Source organism: Dama dama, chromosome 10 (assembly GCF_033118175.1).
Source record: "Dama dama isolate Ldn47 chromosome 10, ASM3311817v1, whole genome shotgun sequence".
NCBI lineage: Eukaryota > Metazoa > Chordata > Mammalia > Artiodactyla > Cervidae > Dama > Dama dama.
Window position 1 is genome coordinate 18,229,038 of NC_083690.1, and position 22,201 is coordinate 18,251,238.

Sequence of the window (22,201 nt, forward strand, 5' to 3'; positions counted from 1 at the left end):
CAAAAGCCCAACTCAAACAGTTGTAAGTCAAAAGGGGAATGTAATGACTCAAGTATCCAGTGGCTGGCTGCCTTCAGGCATGGCTGGATTCAGGTGCTTAAACAATGTCGTAGCATTTGATCCTTCTTTCTGTTTATCTCTTGGTTCTATTCTCTTTGCTGCTGACACTACTCTCAGGCAGGCCTCCTTCCCTGGTGACCTCTGACAGCTTCAGGCTTATAACTTCCTAAGTCCCAAGTCCAACCAAAAGAGAGAACTTCTCTTTTTCAACATTTCTGATAAAACTCCCAGAATTGAGTCTCACTGGCTCTGACTCAATCATTGTGGCCAGGAAGCAAATAATTCTGATTGGGTCACACGTTTACACCTGGCTGACTTGAATTGAGAGGAAAAATATTACTAAAAAAGAGAGAACTGGATGCTAGACAGGGACACAAATAATGAAAAACTTTCTGCTATGCTGAAAAGGTTGTAGATGACAGTGGCAGAAGGTTAATTCTTTAGCTCTGATTGCTCAACAAAAAAGTCTAACCCTTTTCATTTTTATATAGAGGTAAATCTGTAAACATTGGCTGAACTTTAAAAGTGGTCTACTTGCTTCTTTCAAAAGCATCACCATTTATCCAGTCATGCTGGCTCAAACTGTGGAGTTTATTTCTGACTTTTCTTTTCCTTAGCTCTCACCCTTCCTGTATCAGGTCAGTCCACAAATTCTATTAATTCTTTGTTTAAATTTTCTCCCCTCCTTGTATTTTTCTCTGTTCTGACTGACACTACACCAGAAGTTCCAGGCTTATAGCCTATCACCGCAGCAACCTAGTGAAATAAGAGCATACCCTTCCCAGTTAGTCCCATTAAGGTCCTGGAAGACTGACCTGGGTTATGTGCCCATTCCTGAACCAAACCCTGGGGCAAAGGGTATGGTGGACACTGATTGGCCAGACTTGGTCATGTGACCGTCCTTGGAGTCAAGAATGCAATTTGCTTTTCCTTAGACCATGAGTGTGGCAGGGGCAGGTGCTCAGAGGAAAATCAGGGCCTTGATGCCAAAAGAAGGAGAAACAGGTTAAAGGCAAGTAAAAGCAATAGATGGCTCACTTAGAAATTAAAACCCATCACTTTTGATTTGGAAGTATATTGTATCCATAGATGAAAGTTTATAGGACTCAAAAAACCATATGTTCAAGCTGGAAGGGGTGGTGGTGTTTGTCTCCTTACCCAAGCCCTCTGTGCTGGGCCGCGCTTAGTCACTCAGGCATGTCCGACTCTTTTTGACCCCATGGACTGCAGGCTCCTTTGTCCATGGGGATTCTCCAGGCAGAAATACTAGAGTGGGTTGCCATGCCCTCCTCCAGGGGATCCTCCCAACCCAGGGATTGAACCCAGGTCTCCTGCATTACAGGCAGACTTTACTGACTGAGCGACCAGGGGAGCTCCATTGTGCACGCATAGTAATTTATGCCTTGAACTCAAAACAAGTACAGTCCAAGTGCTTAAAAAGTCTTTGTTTCCTCCAGTCTTTTGGTTCATTGCTTCCTCCCGCATAACCAGGAGAAGGTATTTGTCAGGATGTAAGTTTGGTTAAATGTATCAGACCCAGAAACAGTGGTTTATACAAGATAATGGTTTCTTTCTTTCTTTACATAAAAGCCCAAGCTGATATTGGGCACTGATCTGTGAAATCATCAACAGGCCAGGCTGTTGCGCTGCCCTCCTAGGGTGGGTGCTGCCTGTGTGTGCACGGCCCAGGTGTTGTTGTTCAGTTGCTAAGTCATGTCCAACTGTTTGCGACCCCATGGACTGCAGCACGCCAGGCTCCCCTGTCCTCCACTATCTTACAGAATTTGCTCAAAATCATGTCCATTGAGACAGTGATGCTCTCTAACCATCTCATCCTCGGCAGCCCCCTTCTCCTTTCACCTTCACTCCTTCCCAACATCAGGGCCTTTTCCAGTGACTCATTTCTTCGCATCAGGTGGCCAAAGTATTGGAGCTTCAGCTTCAGCATCAGTCCTTCCAATGAATATTCAGGGTTGATTTCCTTTAGGATGGACTGACTTGGCCTCCTTGCAGTCCACGGGACTCTCAAGTCCTTTCCAACACCACAGTTTGAAAGCATCAGTTCTTTGGCACTCAGGCTTCACGACCATACATGACTAAAAACCACTGTGGTTTTTCACTGGGAAAAAAACCACAGCTTTGACTAGACGGACCTTTGTCGGCAAAGTGACATCTCTGCTTTTTAATAGGCTGTCTAGGTTTGTCATAGCTTTCCTTCCACGGAGCAAGCGTCTTTTGATTTCATGGCTGCAGTCACCATCCACAGATGGCCCAGATGGCACCCCATCATTTCCACACTCCAGTCCACGGAAGTGGGAAGACTAAGAAAGGGAGGAAAACCCTTTCTCTTTAACAGCACAGCCTAGAAGTACTATATACCGCTTCTGCCCACATCTCATTGCCCACTCTCATGGCTGCACGTACAGGCACAGGAGGCTGGGAGATATAGTCTCTATTTTGGACAGTTGTGTACCTAACTAAGAAGGGAAAAAGAACCGACACTGCAAGGTAACCATCAATTATTGCAGGGAAGAAAGGGGAAAATATCTGACGTTTTCTTCCTTTTGTTTTTCAGATAAAGAAAGAGATTGCTGAATAACTGCAGATGCATTTTAATGCTCCAGAGTAAACATGTCAGCCTACAGGAATAGCGCTTATGAGGAAGACCCAGATTACCCTGACTATTCTGAGTCTCGAAACCATACTCAGGGGTATTTGAAAACTCCAGGTTCTCTGAACAACTCAGATGACCTCAGGACCAGGAGCAACCCATACCCAGCAGAGTCCAGAACAAGTTCAGACTATCTTGAGTCTCTAGCAGAACCAGATTATCCTGGATCTCGGAGTAATCCAGACTACCCTGGCACCAGGAGCCATCCATACTCTGCAGGGACAGACTATCCCAAACCTTTGGCAGAACCAGAGTATATTGGATCTCAGAGGAATCCATACCAGCCAGGCTCATCTGGAGAGCCAGACTACTCTCAGTCTCAACGAAATCCTGATTTTCCTGGTTCCAAAGGCAGAGGAAACTACACAGGCTCCAGAATAAATCCAGATTATCTTGAGTCCTTGGGAGAACCAGACTACCCTGGAGCTCAGGAAAACTTGAACTCTTCTGGCCCCAGAGCCACATCAAACCATCCAGGCTCCAGAAGGAATCCAGAACATGCTAGCCCCAGAGTCAAGGCATACATAGACTCCCTGGGAGAACCTGATTATCCAGGTGCTGAGAGTCAATCTAACCATCCACACTTTTTTGGAGAACCAGACTATCCGGGTGCTGAGGACTATCGGAACTCTACAAACTTTTGGGGAGAGCCTGATTACCCAGGTGCTGAGAATGGTCATGATTATGGCTCTTCAGAGGACCCAGAAATGGCCAGGCAGTAAGTGCTGGAATCTCCCTCCAGTGGGGATGGGAGATGAAGGTTAGATCATGAAGTCAACTAGTGTTTAACTTAATTGGGATAAGGACACATATGATGATTTCCATGACCTGGATTTATGGTGAAACTTTCATGCTTACCTGTATACCTCACCTGGGCCTTGGATTCTTAGCCTGAAGCTTCATGCTCTTAACTGATCATAATCTTTCATCACTTCTTGCTTGTGTAACATCTTTCCCAGTCTCTTATCTCTTCCTGCCTAGTCCCTGCAAGACATTTAGATCACACTGTTTTGACCCTGCTACTTTGCCAATGAGATTAAGGTTAAGGTGGTAATTATGAACCCAAACCTTTTAACCAGAACTATATCAACAGGAATGCACTTTAATCAAGAAAATCTTTTGAAAATCTAACACCATGGAGTCCATTTAACTCAATTATTTTTATACAAGGGGATTGAGCCACTTCTGACTTTTTCCACTTTCATCTTTATTTTGCTGAAATTATCGCCAGAATTGACCACTTTTCATGTTTAGAGCAGATTTGACTCATTGATCTCCTCTCATTGTTGTTGTTTTCATCAAGTTTTATTGATTATAGTTTTTGTCATTGTTAGGATTCCTCTAAGGAGGTTTTTTTAAGTCTAATTTTTCCTGATTCAGATTCTGTAGATCTAAATTTTGTCAAAAAGATTTTAATCTTCCATCAGTTTTAGTCATTGACAAATTCTATTAGGTACAGTTTGGGTCACTGACAGTGTTAACCTTGGGTGACAGTTTTACCAAATCTAATTTTTCCTGTATTGAGTTTCTCAACGTTCATGTTGCCAACAGCATGTGATTATTTATTTATTTTTCAGGCTATTTTTAACCTATAACAAATTTACTATGTGAAATTCTAACCAATGTGAGTTTTATTTTGTATGTACTATTTCTAGTAGTAATATCTATGAATTCAGCATAAATCCTTCTGGGTAGGCTTCAATAGTATGTGAATGGAGAGCTCCCAAATGTACAAGCTGGATTTAGAAAAGACAGAGGAACCAGAGATCAAATTGCCAACATCCATTGAATCATAGAATAAGCAAGGGAATTCCAGAAAAACATCTACTTCTGCTTCATTGACTATGCTAAAGCCTTTGACTGTGTGGATGACAGCACACTGTGGAAAATTCTTCAACAGATGGGAATACAAGACCACCTTCTCCTGAGAAACCTGTATGCAGGTCAAGAAGCAACAGTTAGAACCGGGCAAGGAACAAGGGACCAGTTCCAAATCAGGAAAGGAGTACATCAAGGCTGTATATTGTCACCCTGCTTATTTAACTTATATGCAGAGTACATCATATGAAATGCTGGGCTGGATGAAGCACAAGCTGGAATCAAGATTGCCAGGAGAAATATCAATAACCTCAGATAAGCAGATGACACCACCCTTATGGCAGAAAGCAAAGAGGAACTAATGAGCCTCTTGATGAAGAGGCCCAAAAACCAAAACATAAGGAAAAAACAGATGCAATGTTGTAACAAATTCAATAAATACTTTAAAAAGATAGTCAACATTCAAAACACTAAGGTCATGGCATCTGGTCCCATCACTTCCTGGCAAATAGAAGGGGAAAAAGTGAAAATAGTGACAGATTTTATTTTCTTGGACTCCAAAATCACTGCAGATGGTGGCTGCAGCTACGAAATTAAAAGACACTTGCTCCTTGGAAGGAAAGCTATGACAAACCTAGAGAGAATATTAAAAAGCAAAGACATTACTTTGCTGACAAAGGTCCATCTAGTCAAAGCTATGGTTTTCCCAGTAGTCATGTATGGATGTGAGAGTTGGACCATGAAGAAGGATGAGTGCCAAAGAATTGATGCTTTTGAACTGTGGTGTTGGAGAAGACTCGTGAGAGTCCCTTGGACTGCAGGGAGATCTAACCAGTCAATCCTAAAGAAAATCAATCCTAAATATTCATTGGAAGAACTGATGCTGAAGCTGAAGCTCCAATACTTTGACCACCTGATGTGAAGAGCCGACTCATTGGAAAAGACCCTTATGCTGGGATAGACTGAGGACAGGAGGGGAAGAGGTGACAGAGGATGAGATGATTGGATGGCATCACTGTCTCAATGGACATGAATTTGAGCAAACTCTGGGAGATAATAAAAGATAGGAAAGCCTGGCATGCTGCAGTCCATAGGGTTGCAAACGGTTGGACACGACTTGTTGACTGAACAACAAGAAACAAAAATATGGGATTTGGGTGTGTAATGGGATCAAATGTCTTCAGAACCTAAATCGGAGGATTAAAAGGACCAGGTCAAAATGTCCTCCTTGGTCTTATCCCCCACTGCCTGATTCATCATTGAAAATATACCTTTGACCTTGTCACTCCCTTGTTTATTATCTTCCATGGTTCTCCATAACCTTTGGGAGAAAGACTCCACCACTTCATTTATGATACCTTAAGAATGAGGATGTGCTGGGCTAATGTAAGATGCCAGCTGAAGCCCAGCCTGACTGACCTCCTCCCTCTTCTGTGATCCCCTCCCTGTTGTTGTTGTTGTTCAGTTGCTAAGTCATGTCTGACTCTTTTGGGACCCTGTGGACTCTAGCCTGCCAGGCTTCTCTGTCCATGGGAATTCCTAGGCAAGAACACTGGAGTGGGTTGCCATTTCGTGTCCAGGAAATCTCCCCAACCCAGGGATCGAACCCACATCTCCTGCAATGGTAGGCGAGTTCTTTACCACTGAGCCACCTGGGAAGCCCATCTTCTTCCTACCTCAACCCAACACTCTAGGTCAGTGGTTCTTAACCTCGGCTGATGCTTATAATTACCTAATTACCTGGGGGGCCTTAAAAATCATACAAATACGTGGGCCCAACTTTCAGAGCTTCTATTTAGTTGTTTGAGGTGAAGCCTGGGAATTGATATATGCATAAAATTGAGAATCATTGCTCCAGCTTAATTGACTTTCATAGCATTCCTTTTATATATTCAGCACTTTCTGGTCCCACAGGTTTACTTGTGCTGTTCTTCATCTTCGGATGCCCTCCTCCTAACTCTTTATGTATGGATTTATCCTTCCAATCCCAGGTCAGATGTCTCTTTTCCATGTAGATTTCCCTTCAAACTCCCAGCCCAAATTTTCTCTTTCCTGTGAACTCATTGGACCTGTCTTCTTATATTCCCCAGTTACTACTTGTATTATAATTGCTTGTGGTTGTGTTTAAGGAGCTCAACCAGACTGTGTGGAGAGTCCTTGAGGGTCAACAATCCATGTCTTTGTCTTTGTGTTCTATTCCCCTTGCCCATGCCTGGTTGGCATTCAGTGGAATGAATGAATGGATGGGTGGGTGGATGGATAGATGGATGATTGTCCTTACTCTGCTACCAGATGAATACTGATTCATCATTTTGGGATTGCAGAATGCTCAGCAGAACATCTTCAGTCCAGCCCTTGTTTCACCATGAGGGTGTCAGCTCTTTGGGCATCCTTGGAAGAGAGGATGTTGATTATCCTGAAAGCATTGAAATGAAATCTGTGGGGATGGCAAATCTGTATCCAGGTGCTCCTGGCAATGGCTATGGTAAGCATTTGTTAAGAAGAGGATCATTTCCTGGGAGGAAAATAAAATTCAATGGGCTTGGGACCAGTCATTAGAGATCAGTGAGAGAAGTGGTTTACTCCCGCTCCTTCAAACACCCACTTTACAAAGGTTGAACCCTGAGGGTGTAGAGAAGAGAAACAGCGTCATCATTTATCTGAGCACATTGGGCAGGAGTGGTGTCTGTGTGTGGAGGCTGATGATCAGGTTCACGCCCATGGTGGTTATGTGAAAAAGATGGTCCTGGTGTGGCCAGATCCTCAGATTTTCCTAGAGAAGCCAGAAATCTAGTTTTTTACATGTTCCCAAATAATTCTTTAAATAAATAAATAAAATCCCTGTGCTGAGCAAACAAAACAACTGGTAGACTAGATTCAGTTTGCATGGCTGCCAGTGGCCAGCTTTAGTTAAGCACCTCTTAAAGGTGTTCAGATGGTCAGCATTTGTATTTTTGGAACCTGCTGGGGACACAGGGAGTTAGAAGCAGCTCTAACTGGGGACACAGGGAGTTAGGACAGCAGCTCTGTCCTCATGATATTTAAAGCCTAGGTGAGGAGGTGACAAGAGCACATGAAGACTAAAGAAAATGAGCAAACAGATGGATAATATGTGAAAGATCATATCATTCTCAGAATCTGCTGAGTGTAAAGGTTTAGCTCTGGGAGGTAAAGAAGATTCTACCAGTTCTCATCTTCTGAGAGAGAGAAAAAAAGGGGACTTTTCTGATAGAGAAAGCCAGCTCATGGCACAAGTCGATGTTATAGGAATTCAGAGCTGGAGAAGGGAGTGTTCAGCCTTGAACAGAGCGTGGGGTCCAAGTGCTGGTTGGTGCAGATGAAAGATCGCTCAGCCCTGACTGGTAGGGAAGAGATTGAAGAAGACAGGGAGGAGGAGATGGGAATCATTGCCACACACTAAGAAAAAATGCGGGCTGTTATACGTTTGCAGAGAAAACATTCAGTTGGGCTATTCCAAACCTTTACGCCAGGCATTCTCAGCGGGGCATATGTATCTCAAGGGGTGAAAATTTATTGAAAGGCCCAGAAAAAACCTTCCTCTTTTTATGTATAAAGAAGATACACAAAAATGTAGTTATACAATATAACTATGGTATTAAAATGTCATGGGGGTACTGCCCTGTTGGTCCAGTGTTTAAGAATTCACCTCCCAGTATAAGAGACATGGGTTCAATCCCTGGTCTGTGAAGATCCCACGTTCCACTGGGCACCTAAGCCCAGGTGCCACAGTGCTGAAACACGTGCACCCACAGCCCATGCTCTGCCGCAAAAGAAGCCACTGCAATGAGAAGCCTGTGTATTGCAACTGGAGTAGCCCCCACTTGCCACAACCATAGGAAGCCTGCACACAGCAAGGAAGACCCAGTGCAGCCAAAAATAAATAAGTAAATAAGCTCGCGAGGGAGGGCAGTGAGGAAGAACTATCTTAAAAGACTTCGTAGGTGGTCGGTAATGGAAAAAAAAAAAGGGTTGAGAAACACTGCCCCACTCTGATGCAAGCAGAGCTAATAACTGGTTTGGAGTGTTTCCCACGCTCTGGAGACTCTGCTAAGCACTTTACTTTTACAGTCTTCTTTCCTCTGCAGCAGACACTATTGTTCTCCCTGTTTACAGAAGGGAAAACTGAGGTTCAGAGAGAAACATGCTAAAGGTCACCTAGCTACTAAATCAAAAGAGCCCGTATCAGCCAGTCTCCCTGACTCCACATTACTGTTGGGTAGAAGCAGGGGAAATATGGATTGCTGACCACCAAGCTCCACAGAACACTGGAATTAAAAAGCTATTTTAAAAAGCGGCCACAAAAAGTGTGGCTTCCTTCTCTGGGCTCGTTTTAGGACCAAGGTTGTAGCCCCAGCATTCTCTTATCCTGTGCTATACCATCTTGTTAGACTATGCACTCCTTAAGGAGAACCCGTTTCATCCATGTATCCTCCAAGGCTCCATGTAATTTTCCTAATGCTTGGCACACAGTAGGTACTTGAGCAATGCTAACTGAATTAAAAGCAACAGCTGTAAGGGATGTATCGGTTAGCTGTTGCCACAGGAATGCTGCGTAACAAGCAACTCTAAAACCCAGTGTTGCACAATAAGCATCATTTATTTCTCATCCACACATCTGTGGGTTTGCTTGGAGCTTGACTAAACCAGATTGGGTTTGGTTGTGTCTGGTTTGAGTTCACAGATTCTGTTTAGGTATAGTGTCCTTCTTGACCCAGTGAACTAACCTGGGCCATTTTCATCCCATGGCATAAGCTGTAAGCACACAAACATATAATGTCTGCGAGCAGAAACATACAATGTCTCTGAGTCCTTGGTTTGGAACTAGCAAACTGTCATTTCTACTATGTTCCACTGGTAAAGGCAAGTCACATGACCAAGTCCAACCTCAATGGAGGTGTCCAAAGTGGAGGAAGTATAATATTTGCTGAAAAACAACTGATTTACCACAATAGTATATATTAAGAATTTGTGGTGTTCTGGGATTTTTTTTCAAGCACTTTTAAACGTAGTTACATCAGTTACACGTATTAACTGATTCAGTTTCCCCAACAAAAATTAACTGCTTCAATTTCCCCAACAATCCTATGTGAAGGCCTATTATTATCCTTGATTTACAGACTAAGATATTGAAACTCAGACTATTAAGGAACATATGCCAGAGAGCACACAGTTAATAAGGCAGCAAAGCTGGGAAGTGATCATTGGCAACAAGTTCCAGAACCTCCCACAGTATAATTTCATACATCTCCATCAAAATGTGCTCCAATTTTTTCTGTTGTGGAGTTTAGACTTCATTGTTTATCATGAGTTGAATAAAAATATATTGAAATGTGACACTGTCACGTAGATGTCGAAAGTGGACTCTGTCCCTGAGAAAATCATGCCAAGTTTCTAATTTATTCATGTGTCATCATAAAAGGCTACAACTAGAAGGAAGCTTTGTAATCATCTCAACAAAATTTGTTTAATTTTTAGAAGTAAGACATTTTTTTTTAACAGAAGTTTTAGGTTCACAGTAACATCGAGGAAAAGTGACAGATTTCTCAGGTACCCTCTGCCCCACACGTGCACGCCTGTGTGCTCAGTCACTCAGTTGTGTCTGACTCCCTGAGACTCCTTGGACCATAGCCCGCCAGGCCCCTCTGTCCATGGAACCCTCCAGGCAAGAACACTGGAATGGGTTGCCATTTCCTACTCCAGGGAACACGCGCATGGCCTCGCTCATTATCAGGGTCCCCCACCACAGTGGGACATTTGTTACAACTGAACTTACATTGACATATCATTATCACCCAAAATCCTTAGCTTACATTAAGTTTCACCTTGGGTGGTACATTCTATGGGTTTCAACCCTTGCATCCATCATAAGGGTATCCTACAGAGTCTTTTCACTGTCTTAAACCCCTCTGAAGCTTCCCAGGTGGCGCTAGAGGTAAAGAACCTGTCTACTAATGCTGAAGACATAAAAGACGTGGATTTGATAACTGGGTCAGGAAGATTCCTTGGAGAAGGAAATGGCAACCCACTCCAGTATCATTGCCTGGAGAATCCCATGGACAGAGGAGCCTAGTGGGCTACAGTCCATAGGGTCACAAAGAGTGGGACATAACTAAAGCAACTTAGCACACAAACCCCTCTGAGCTCCATCTATTCATCCCTTCCCCTCCAGACAAGTATTTCTCACACTCTGAGTTATGGCCCGCTAACAAGGTCCTGCTGATTATCATGTGCTTAGTAATAACCAGTGTGGGATTAATCGTCTTGTCTCTTCATTCCAGTGAATCCTGCTTATGTGGGTGATGACGGTCTCGGCCCATCTTATGGAGACCCACCCTTGTCTGGACATGATTGGCTCAGTTCACCCCAAGGTAAGGCTTCAGTGTACAGTGACCAAAAGCATCCGTCCTGCAGAAGGAGCCTGTTCAAGGCAATGCAGACATTGCCACTGACTCTTGGCCTCTGGTGTAGTAACTGATGCGGCACTTCCTTAATTTATCACAATAGGTTTTATTCTAAACATGCAGAGTTTTTTTCTCCTTTGGATATCAAGGTGTCTTTGCTAGGACTCTTCTGGTTGCAAGTGACAGAAACCCAGCTCACCCAGGCCCAAGGCTTGTTGCTGCGGGAAGGATGTGGGTAAACAAAGAACAGAAGGTAGAATTGCCTTCCAGCACTTCAGTACAGAGCCTGGCATGGCGCATAATAGGTGCTCAGAGGTATTTGTTGGATGAGTTACAGGAACCAGGGCCTCTGGGTCTGAAGCCAGGAGCTCAGGGCCACCTGGACTCTCTTTTTCTCCATCTATTTCGCAGACAGCTTCTCTTTAAGCTTCACCTCATTCATCTCAACTAGTCAGGCCTTCTCTGCTGGCCAGGGAGCTTGACATCAGACACACACACAGCCAGCAATCTCAGGGGAAATCTTCCTCTCTTTCTAGGCCTGTCGGCCATTACTGTGGAACCTCTCTCCAGCCCCATTTGGGACACATGCCTACACATGAACCAGTCATTTTTACATAGGAAAGAAGGCCTGGGTCACATGTCCGTCCCATGGTTAATACATGTGTTGGTGAGGTGGCAGTGCCTTGATCGAAATTTTTCTGAATAATCATAGAATTATTGTAATAGTGGAGGATAGGGGCAATCAGTTTGAAGAAGGCTTTGAAATCAGTTAGGAAGCTCTATAACGATCACTGTGTGCTGTGAGGAAGGTCTGATCAGAGGCAGAGGCCGAGAAAATAAAAAAGCATCAGAGGAGAGAGGTCAGGGAATGCTGGAAGCTAGAGGCAAACCTGTGAATACCAAGGAATAAGTCGAAGACATCCTGTGTGTAACAACACATATTGTGGGGCCCCATGACTTGAAACTATCTCTCACCTTTTGACACCTGACCCTGTAGCTTCACTCTTTAAGAGGCTTCTTAAGGAGGGCTGTATCTTTCAAGAAATAGGTGTTGCCACTTGGGAGAGAACACCATGGGGATATAAACAATCATGCTCTCTGTCTGTCTTCCACGAGAGCAGGGAATGGCTTTAACTACTGGGGAAAAGAAATGCCTTCAAACCTCTTAAGATGCTCTGTGGCCATTATGAAGATTAGGGCCTCTAGGTGGGAGAGGAGTCCCCAGAAGGCAGAGAGAAGTAAAGAAATAGAGGACCCAGACGTGAACCTGGCTTTCTCTACCATTTTGCTTTACTAGTTCTGATTCTCAAATCATTTACAATTAACTGATGGACAGTCTTCTGATAGAGAGTCACTTTTGTGGATCATGCTAGCAGCTAGGAAGTGCCTGGCACTAGTAGGTACTCATAAATATTCATTTATGAATGAAGGAAGTAGTGAATGATACATTAGCATCTGCCAACAGGAAAGGACCAGGGTGAAGTAATTAAGGCTCCTTGCTTTGAGATCAGACAGACTTCCGTTTGGTCCTGAGATCTTCTACTTGCTGGTTTTGTGGCCTTAAACAAATTACCTTTTTGGGCCTCAGTTTTCTTAGTTATAAAATGGGGTTTATTACAGTACTTACTTCCTAGGGTGATTGTGAAAACCAAACAATATATTCTATTTAAAGTAGTTAGCCTGAAGGTATTGTTACTGATAGTTATCATGTATTGTTTTTTACAAGGAACTTTTTTTTTGACTGTGCTGGGTCTTTGTTGCTGTGTGCAGGCTTTCTCTAGTTGCGGCCACAGCTTTCCAGTTTTGGTGCACAGGCTTAGTTGCTCCATGGCACGTGGAATCTTCCTGGACTAGGGATTGAACCCATGTCCCCTGCATCAGCAGGCAGATTCCCAATAATAGTAATTATCATTGGTGTGGGGAGAAGGAAAGAGCTCTATTATTAGTCCAGTCCTGCCATTTAATGAGAGTATGATTAGGAGGGAGTTTAGTTCATTCCTCTGCACCTCAAATTCTCCAACTATTAAATAAACAGCATGGCCAAGGTGATTTCCAGATCAGGTCTGCTGGGTAGGGACTGTGTCCAGGTGCCCAGCACTGACATAAGACAGTGGTTTAGCAATAAAGGGATTTATTTTCCTTTTGTGACAAGAAGTATGCCAAGAACGAGTCCAGAGTTTTTATGGCACCTCTGCCCCTGATACTCTCAACGCCCGAGGCTCCTTCTGAAGCATCTTTTCCCACCACCCTCAGCTGGTGAACATATTACCCTCTTGTTTTCCAAATGGCTGTATCTGGTCAGGAAGAAGGTGAAATGGTGAAATGCCAAGGGTTAAATCAGGCAAACTTTCACCCATTAAAGAGCGTTAACGGAAGCCACAATCTTGTTGGCTAGAATGGGGTCACAGGCCCATCCTAGGCTGCAAAAGGAGCCACTCTTTGCCACGAAGGAAGCTGGGAGAGTTCTAGCTGAGTGCAGTGGCTGCACAGGAAATGAGGCATCTGTTGATGTGAGAGAAAGAGAGAATGGGTGTGGGAAGCAGACAGACAGCAGTGGGGCCACCCAGGCAGTCAGGAGATAGCAACTGTTTCCCTGTAAACCCATCTGGATGTATATAGGCACATAAAACTAGAAATAAAATGTAAGTCTTGGACCAGAGGTACCAATTAAAAAGAAGACCTTGCCCTTTGATTATGAGTCATTTAGAAGAATCTCTGCCTTCTGTTTTTAGAATCCTATTGCTTTAATGAAGAATTCTGTTTCTGGCCTTTTACCTAGCTACTGGGACAGAATCTCCACAGGAAAACACTCCTCTTCTTGGGGATCCCCCTCTGGTGTAGATGTGGGGAGCTGTACTGTGATTTGTGGGGGACTGGTTTTGTCCATCTCATCCTGGCATTAATAACTGTGGATGGGGCAGCTCTCTGTGACTGTCATCACTTTTCTGGGTGGTTCCCAACAATGCCAGTGTGACTGCTATATGAGGTCTTGGGAAGCTCACCTTGGTGGGACTTAAGGCTTGGGGGGACGAGAGATGCTTTCTGGTGGTCAAGTGAATGAAATCATTGTCGAGGTTGAGCATGTCCCATTGGGGGTCCAAAGCCGACCATCTTCAAGTCAGATTATTCCAGAAAAGACACCGGTGAACTCAAACTCCATCCTGGTCTCCTCCATTTCTAACAGCGATGTGACAGACTCTCAGATTTTCAGCAATCGGAATGACCAAAAGGGCAAGCAGTTATTACGGTTTGCAACACCTTCGAAGGAATCGTTTTCTCAGACCCTTCATAACTCAGAAAACACAGGTTTAGGCACCCTTCATTCTTCACACGAGAACATCCAAGGTGAGACCCTGGGGCAGAGGAGTTAGGATGGGAGCAACCCCTTCTGAGTTGCCCATAGCGTTGTGGTTTTAAAACACTGAATAGAGTGAAGGCTTGGTAGATGACCTGAGGCTGCCTGGGACTCGGAAGGGGTCACTTTGAGAGGACCTGACGCCTAAGAAGGAGTTTTACCTTGATCAAGCTCATTTCACGTGCCCGGTGTTCTGCCTTTGTGTTATCCATCGAATTTAGTTTTATTTGCCTGCCACTCTCCGCACGCGTAATACAGGCACGCCTGTCATTTCCATTTGCTGAGGGACTGAGGCTCAAGGAAATTAAATGACATAGCAGATCTGGGATCAAATGCAGGTCTGCCTGATTCCCAAGCCTGATGCCTTAACCACCATCCCGAACTGCTTTGGACCCAATCCCTAGGTTCATGTATCACGCGATGCCTCTATTTGTCAAGTCCTCTGTGAAGCCAGGTCTTAACTGAGACCCTCCCTTGCCTCACAGCTCCTGACATCAAACACTGTTTCCCAGATGTTGTTTCTCTTTCTCCCCATAATACTCCAGGCTTGAAGCCCAGCCATTCTCGGTGACTTCTAAAAGGGGGGGGGGGGGGGGGGGAATCTATTCACACCAAAACACTTTATGAGTTTAGCTCCTTTGTTGAAAGATGGGGCATCTCTTGTCACATTGCTGTCTCCCCGTATTTATGGGCTTTTTTTCCTTCTTCACCTTTATTCCTCTGTCTGTCCCCACGTCTCTCTTAGGAGATGCTCCAATTCCTCATCTTCAGCCAAGTGATTTGGAGGCCCTCTTCTGGGAATTCTCCCTCCGCCTCAGCTATGTCACTGAGAGGAGGGTTCCCATGTAGCTCAACAACAGGGCCAGGAGCCAGCCACTCCTGCCATGGGCCCGGTGGCCCCCGCCGCTCCCCACCCCTATTATGGATGGGGCCAAGTGCCATGCAGACACAACCCACCCAGAGGGAGAAGGCACTGCCTTTTCCTTGTTTTTTGAGTCTTACTTTTCTGAGAAGGAAGAAACCTTTTTCATGCAACCCTTCAGCAGACCACCTCTCAGAACTGCCAATGTTATCACATACCTGGAGCTGAACAGGTCACCTGCTGGGGGCTGGGGCCATCGAGATAGACTCAGACTCACAGGGCCTGCTGGGCCCTGGCGATGAGAACCTGGAGGTGAACCCCACCCCGCAGAAGCCCAAGACCGTGGGAGGGAGGCGGATAGATGCCTAAACTGAATTGGGATCCTATTAAAAAGGAGAGATGATTGTGGGGTAGGTGATCGCAGCATCTGCCATGTGGACCTAAAGTGTGAATCTGAGTTCTCGGGAGAGGAGAGGGGACATCATTCTAGGGGTGGAAGAGCAGAAGACAACAGTCAAGAAAAGTAAAGAAGATGCTTGGGCCTGAAGCTCAGGGGGGTGAGAGAAAGTCGTGCAGGAAATTACAGAGAGAAAAGAACCAGGTTGACCACATATTCTGGCTTTGCTGAATGTGCCGTGTCATAGGAAAAAGGAAAACACGGAATTGGAATTGCATACAAACTGTCATGTGCTTTGGCTTTGAGATGTCACATGTGTATGCACCATCTTCTTGTTTTTATTTGTGACTTTTCGACTCACCGAATCTGCATATTCTTTCCTGTGCACTCATAAAAACATGCTCTAGATCTTTAGCACCATATTTTCAATTGCTATTATTCTGTTAAAATAAAAAAAAAATTAATCTCCATTTTTTTTTCCCTGTAGGACAAAAGTTAATCGAGTCTCTGATACCCATGACATTTAGAGACAGAATTAAAGCCATTAGGAATCAGCCAAGGACCATGGAAGAAAAAAGGAACCTTAGGTATGGACCAAAAGTTTTTTTCCTCGCACAGATTTCATGGAAACCTTAGTCTTCTACCTTTGTCTCATGTCAGAAAGATAAGAAATAAATGCAAAAAAAAAGAAAAAGAAAAAGAAATAAACGCAAGGGAAGAGGCAATCTTCCTACCGAAGAATTCCACGTAATGTGTGTTGGTCACCTGGACTGTGGGCTCTGCTTAGTGACCTGCTTCCAGAGAGTGGAGGATGGAAAGAGGGGGACATCGCTTCCTGGAGTGAAGTTTAGCTAATCCTACCTGGGCCAGGTGCTCAAGACTAACATCCCTAGAGATAAGTCGTGTGATCAAAGAGTCCTCTGTGTGTGTGTGTGCATGCATGCTTAGTCGTATCTGACTCTTTGCAACCCCATGGACTGCAGCCCATGAGGCTCCTCTGTCCATGAAATTCTCCAGGCAAGAATACTGGAGTGGGTTGCATTTCCTTCTCCAGAGGATCTTTCCAACCCAGGGACTGAACCTGTGTCTCTTGCACCTCCTGAATTGGCATGCATGTTCTTTACCAGCTGAGCCACCTGGGAAGCCCCCCATCCCCGTGTACTCTCTTCTAAAACCCACAACACTAGTCTAACCAGAGAAAAAAAAAGCAGGGAAAGCGTAATCAAGGGACGGTTTTCATAATACCTGAGCAGTATTCTTCAAAACTGTCAAGATCATCAAAAAGAAGGAAAGTTTGAGACATGGTCACAGACTGGAAGGTTCTAAAGAGACATGACTACTAATGCGATGTGGGGTCCTGGACGGGTCCTGGAATAGAAAATGAGCATCTATGGAAAAACTGGTCAAGTCAGGATAGTCTGGAGTTTAGGTAAAAGTTACACACCGACGTTGGTTCCTTAGTTGCAACCAACCTACCTGGTTCCTTAGTTGCAACCAACCTACCCTAGAAATTTAAGATGTTAGCAGAGGAAATGGTGAGTGGGAGATGGGGATTTCCTGTATTGTTTTTGTAACTTCTCTGTAAATTTTAAACTCCTCTTAGAAGAAAGGTGTGTGTAAGGGGAGAGTTCCCTGGTGATGCAGTGGTTAGGGCTTGGCACTGTCCCTGCTGTGACCTGGGCTCAATGCCTGGTAGGGGAACTAAGATCCTACACGCCATAGCTGTATTAGGCAGGTGCAGGGGTCGGGGCAGAGAACGGGGACACAAAACCCAAACAAACAAAACCTCAGAAGCTTTCTAAGCCCAGCAGTTCAAAAACAAGAGTGAGGGCTGTTTAAGCCTTCAGCCCTTCTTGCATTTTCATTCTTCAGCATTTTTCTTTTTGCAATTTGTAGGAGTGGACAGGGCTTCCCAGGTGGCACAGTAGTAAAGAATTCGCCTGACAGTGCAGGAGACCCAAGAGATGAAAGTTTCACTCCCTGGATCGGGAAGATCCCTTGGAGAAGGAAATGGCAGCCCACTCCAGTATTCTTGCCTGGGAAATTTCATGGATAGAGGAGCCTGGCAGGATACAGTCCAGGGGGTCACAAAGAGTTGGACATGACTGAGCGGCTAAGCACAAGGATGGTAGTGGAGTCGATGCAATTGCTAATAAATAATTGTATGTGTGTAAATAAATGATGTAATTGTTCTGAGGTTCAGAGTCTGGCAGGGAGAGTAGATTGGTCAACAAGTAACTTATAAATGATAGAATATCAGGCCAAATCAAGCTAGAAGGAGGAGGGAGAGGGGGGAGGACTAGAAGATAACAGGACTAGAGTTAAGAGTCCACTTGGGCAAAGTAGGGGACGTCTGGGAACTGAGCTTTGGAAGATGGTGTTGTGGGGGTGGGCCTTTGGCTGGGCCAAAGGAAAGAGCCCAGAGCAAAGGAGATGTAATGAGTTCATGGAAAAGTAAAGAGAACAACTGCAGCTGAATCTTTTTGGAAACACTCTTCCGTTTCAAACTCTGCTTGGCTCTGTCTGTCACACAGTGAGGGCCTTGTGATGACCCAAAAGACTTCACAGCAGGATTTTCAATCTGACATTTGAGTCGGGATTATTCTATGTTTGGGGGGCTGTCCTGTTCACTGTAGGGTATATACAGCAGCATCCCTGGCCTCTAGATGTCAGCGGCACTCCCAACCCCCAGTCTGACAACCAAAAAATCTCCAGACGTACCCAAATATCCCTTGAGGTCAAAAATCTTCCTGGTTGAGATCCACTGTCTTCTAAGACCCCAGCCACTTACCCACAGTTATCACTCCCGCTCTCCACCCTTCCGCTGCTCATTCCTGCCCATCCTGGCCTCCCTGGGGCTTCGAGTTGGCTGTTTCCTGTGTTCTGACAGTCCCTTATCCACAGACTAACCCCCTCTTCTCCTTCCAGACTTTGTGCAAATAAGGCGCTATTCAAATCGTAACAGGGTCTTCATCCCAGTGTTTCCCCCCTCCTTACTCTGCTGTTTTCCCCTCCTCTTTCCCATAGTACCACTCACCTTCTATTATCTTATATTGTTTACCTACATTATGATTACATTTCTTATTTATTTTCCTTCTCTTCCAACTAAGGTGTCTGCTCCAGCAGCTGGGGAGATCCGTCTGTGTCACCACCTGGGACTGTGCCTGGCACGTGGCAGGCACTCAAGAAAGGTCAAGGGGATGGATGCATCACCGCATTGGTGTCTCACTTTCTTCTGCCCTTTCCCACAGGAAAATGGTCGACAAAGAGAAAAGTAAGCAGTCCCGTCGTCTCCTGGAGCTCAATTGCTGTGCCCAGTGTCTGAACTCCATCTCACTGGTAAGTCGGTCTTTACTGAGGTCAGTAAATGGGCACAGAGGAGGGTGAAGCCAGAGAGTGGGGAGAGTGGGGATGACAGGGGACTCACAGGAAGGAAAAGCCAAAATTCAGGGCTGTTTCCTTGAAAGAACGTAGAAATTGGGTCAGTTCAGGTGTGGGGAAAACATGTGGGCATAGGAAGGTCTAAGGAACTGCAGAGTTATTCAGTTATTTGGGCAGCCTGGCTACTGTGAGTGTCACCTTCAACAGCAAACCTAGGAAGATAATAAATAATAGTGATACCGACCCAGGTCCTTGGCCTTCCTCAATCAATAGAAATTGATAAGAGGCCAGATAAGAAATTCTGGCAAGTCTTTACTAGGGCCCTTGCAAAAACAAGTAGCAGGTTCGCTTGCTTGCTCCCCAAGGCAGGGGCAGGCTGGTTCCTAATATGGGCTGAGAGTAGGGGTGTGTCCAGGGGAGTGGCGGCGATGGTGATGCCATCCAACCATCTCATCCTGTCTCCCCCTTCTCCTCCTGCCTCAGTCTTTCCCAGCATCAGGGTCTTTTCCAATGAGTCAGCTCTTTGCCTCCAGTGGTCAAAGTACTGGAGCTTCCACCTCAGCATCTGTCCTTCCAATGAGTATCCAGGGTTGATTTCCTTTAGGGTGGACTGGCTTGATGTCCAGGGGCCTCAGAAGCGGTGGCCTGTTGCTATTGTCAGGCCTGTTCGGTAGGTATTTGTTGAGGGGCCGTCCAGCCCAGCACTTTGTGTCCACCCCCAGGCATACCGAAGGTTCAAGAACAACCTGTCAGAACTGCTCGATTCCATCAGCCTGTGGCAGAAGACGCTCAAGGTCATCGGAGGCAAGTTCGGCACCAGCGTCCTCTCCTATTTCAACTTTCTGAGGTGGCTTTTGAAGTTCAACATGTTCTCGTTCATTGTGACCTTCAGCTTCATCATCATCCCTCAGCTGACTATGACACAGGAGAACCACCTCCAATTCACTGGACTGGAATTTTTAACCGGGGCGGTAAGTGCTCCCACACCTGGAGTTCATACTTGGAAACCCTGCTGGCGCCCTTCTAGGCCTCTCATTTGCCTGAGAGTCAACTGATGCGAAAACGGGTGTGTAAAATGCTTTCTCTTTTTCTCCAAAGTGACACACACACAATTTCGGGAGAATTTCTATCTCCCAAGGTGACCATGTTAACAGTTCCTGTTGTCCAGAATCCTCTTCTCTGCACACCTATGGGCATGTTATGCACAGACATACACATCGTTTATTTTTAAACAAAAGATGAATTATTTGTATGGACTTCCTGTGACTTGCTTCCTTCCACCATCTCATATTGGTGTTCATAGATCTACCTTTTTTTAATTTTCTTTCTACAAAATACAGTGCTTCTTTAAAAAAAATTTTTCCTAGTATAGCAGAGAACAAATTAAGAAAAAGTCTATTTCACACTCACTCTTTTGTCTACCCCTCTAGTTTGGAGTGTATCTTTATCCACCACATTTTTCATCCTATACAGTCATAGATACATAGATACACAAGTCGATAATACTAAAATATTTTTTTAAATAAAAGGAGGGTGAGATAATACAGGTCTTGCTTTGCAACATTTTTTGCTTTACTCTGTATGTTGAGCGTGGATACACATCCATGTTATCCTCTTTATTAACAACCACAGTATATCTACCAAGTGCTTTATTGGAGCACATAGCTCCCACCTTGTGAATTTACCGTCTAGAAGAGGTTTCTGTCACTGAGATTCTGTGGATAGACAAATAGCTCAAGAGCCAAATCTGGCTCACCACCTGTTTCTACACAGCCTGCAAAATAGGGTTGGTTTCCACATTTTTTAATGGTTGGAAAAAAAATAAAAGGGATAACCTTTTTAAATTGGAATGTAATTGCTTTACAATGTGTTGGTTTCTGCTGCACAATGAAGCGAATCAGTCATATGTATACATATCTCCCCTCCCCCGTGGACTTCCCTCTTACCCCATTGCCATCCTGCTCATCTAGGTCATCACAGAGCGCTGAGCTGAGCCCCCCGTGCTATAGAGCTGGTCCCCACTAGCAATCTGTTTTATACATTGTCGTGTATACATGTCAGTTGTACTCTCCCAATTCATCTCACCTTCCTCTCCTCCACCCTCATGTCCACATGTCTGTTCTGTATATCTGCCTCTGTATTCCTGTGCTGCTAACAAGTTCATCTGTACCATTTTTTCTAGAGTCCACATATATGCATTAATATACAATATTTGCTTTTCTCTTTCTGACTTACTTCACTCTGTATGACAGACTATATCGATCCACATCTGTACAAATGACCCGATGTTGTTCCTTTTTCTGGCTGAGTAATATTCCACTGTATATATGTACCACATCTTTATCATTCATCTGTTGATGGACATTCGGGTTATTTCCGTGTTCTGGTTATTGTAAATGGTGCTGCAATGAACAATGGGGTATATGTATCTTTTTGAATTATGGTTTTCTCAGGGTATATGCCTAGTAGTGGGACTGCTGGGTAATATGGTAGCTCTGTTTTTAGTTTTTTAAGGAAATAAGGGGCCTGTATAAATTAGAGAAACAAATTAGAGAGACCCGCAGGAAACAATTAGACAACTGTGGAAGGTAGAACATTGGAATGTACACGTAATTGTGGAAACGTTTCCTCCGGGTCTCTCTGATTTGTTCCTTAGATTTACACAGGCGCCTGATTTCCTATCAATTGAAGTTTAGACCTAAAGACCTGGTTTGTTTCATTTTAAACCCTTGACCATAAGACTTAATAGATGACAGAGGCACGTAACAACTGGCTGTCCTGCTTTTAGCCATGCTTGGCTTGGTCACTGGGTCCAGGTGGTGATCACTGGGCCCCTCCATTGTAAAGTTGTGCTGCTTTGCAATTCCTTTCCACCTCTAAGAGCCTTGTGATAAGATGTCTAGGTTCTCAGTGACCTTGTTTGCCTCTTTCCTGGCAAATAAAATGTCTAAACTGACCAGCACAGGCTTCTTATATACGGAAAAAGTACTCTACTGCCCATAGCCATTCATTGTTTTCTTGAGAGATCCACCTGACCTGGGATTTATTGTCCTTTTCAGGGTTATTTTACTAACACAGTGATGTACTATGGCTTTTACACCAATTCTACGATCCGGCATGGCAACAGCAGGGCCTCCTACAACATGCAGCTGGCCTACATCTTTACAATTGGAGGGTGTTTGGTCGTCTGCTTTTTTAGTTTGCTCTTCAGGTATGGAATGTTCGCATTTTCTGA

The 22,201-nt window shown here is 44.6% G+C and overlaps 1 protein-coding gene across 2 annotated transcripts in view; it reads left to right on the forward strand.

Moving 5' to 3' along the window:
- TMC5 (transmembrane channel like 5) overlaps nt 1-22,201 on the forward strand; it is a 73,400-nt gene that overhangs the window by 16,745 nt on the left and 34,454 nt on the right. For both annotated transcript variants that reach the window (XM_061152933.1, XM_061152934.1), the window contains 7 exons: nt 2,636-3,449; nt 6,874-7,034; nt 10,849-10,938; nt 16,073-16,172; nt 18,837-18,924; nt 19,689-19,937; nt 22,026-22,177. In XM_061152933.1, coding sequence (XP_061008916.1) covers nt 2,692-3,449; nt 6,874-7,034; nt 10,849-10,938; nt 16,073-16,172; nt 18,837-18,924; nt 19,689-19,937; nt 22,026-22,177 — 1,598 coding nt within the window. In that variant the 5' untranslated portion in view covers nt 2,636-2,691. The remainder of the gene's footprint in view (nt 1-2,635; nt 3,450-6,873; nt 7,035-10,848; nt 10,939-16,072; nt 16,173-18,836; nt 18,925-19,688; nt 19,938-22,025; nt 22,178-22,201) is intronic.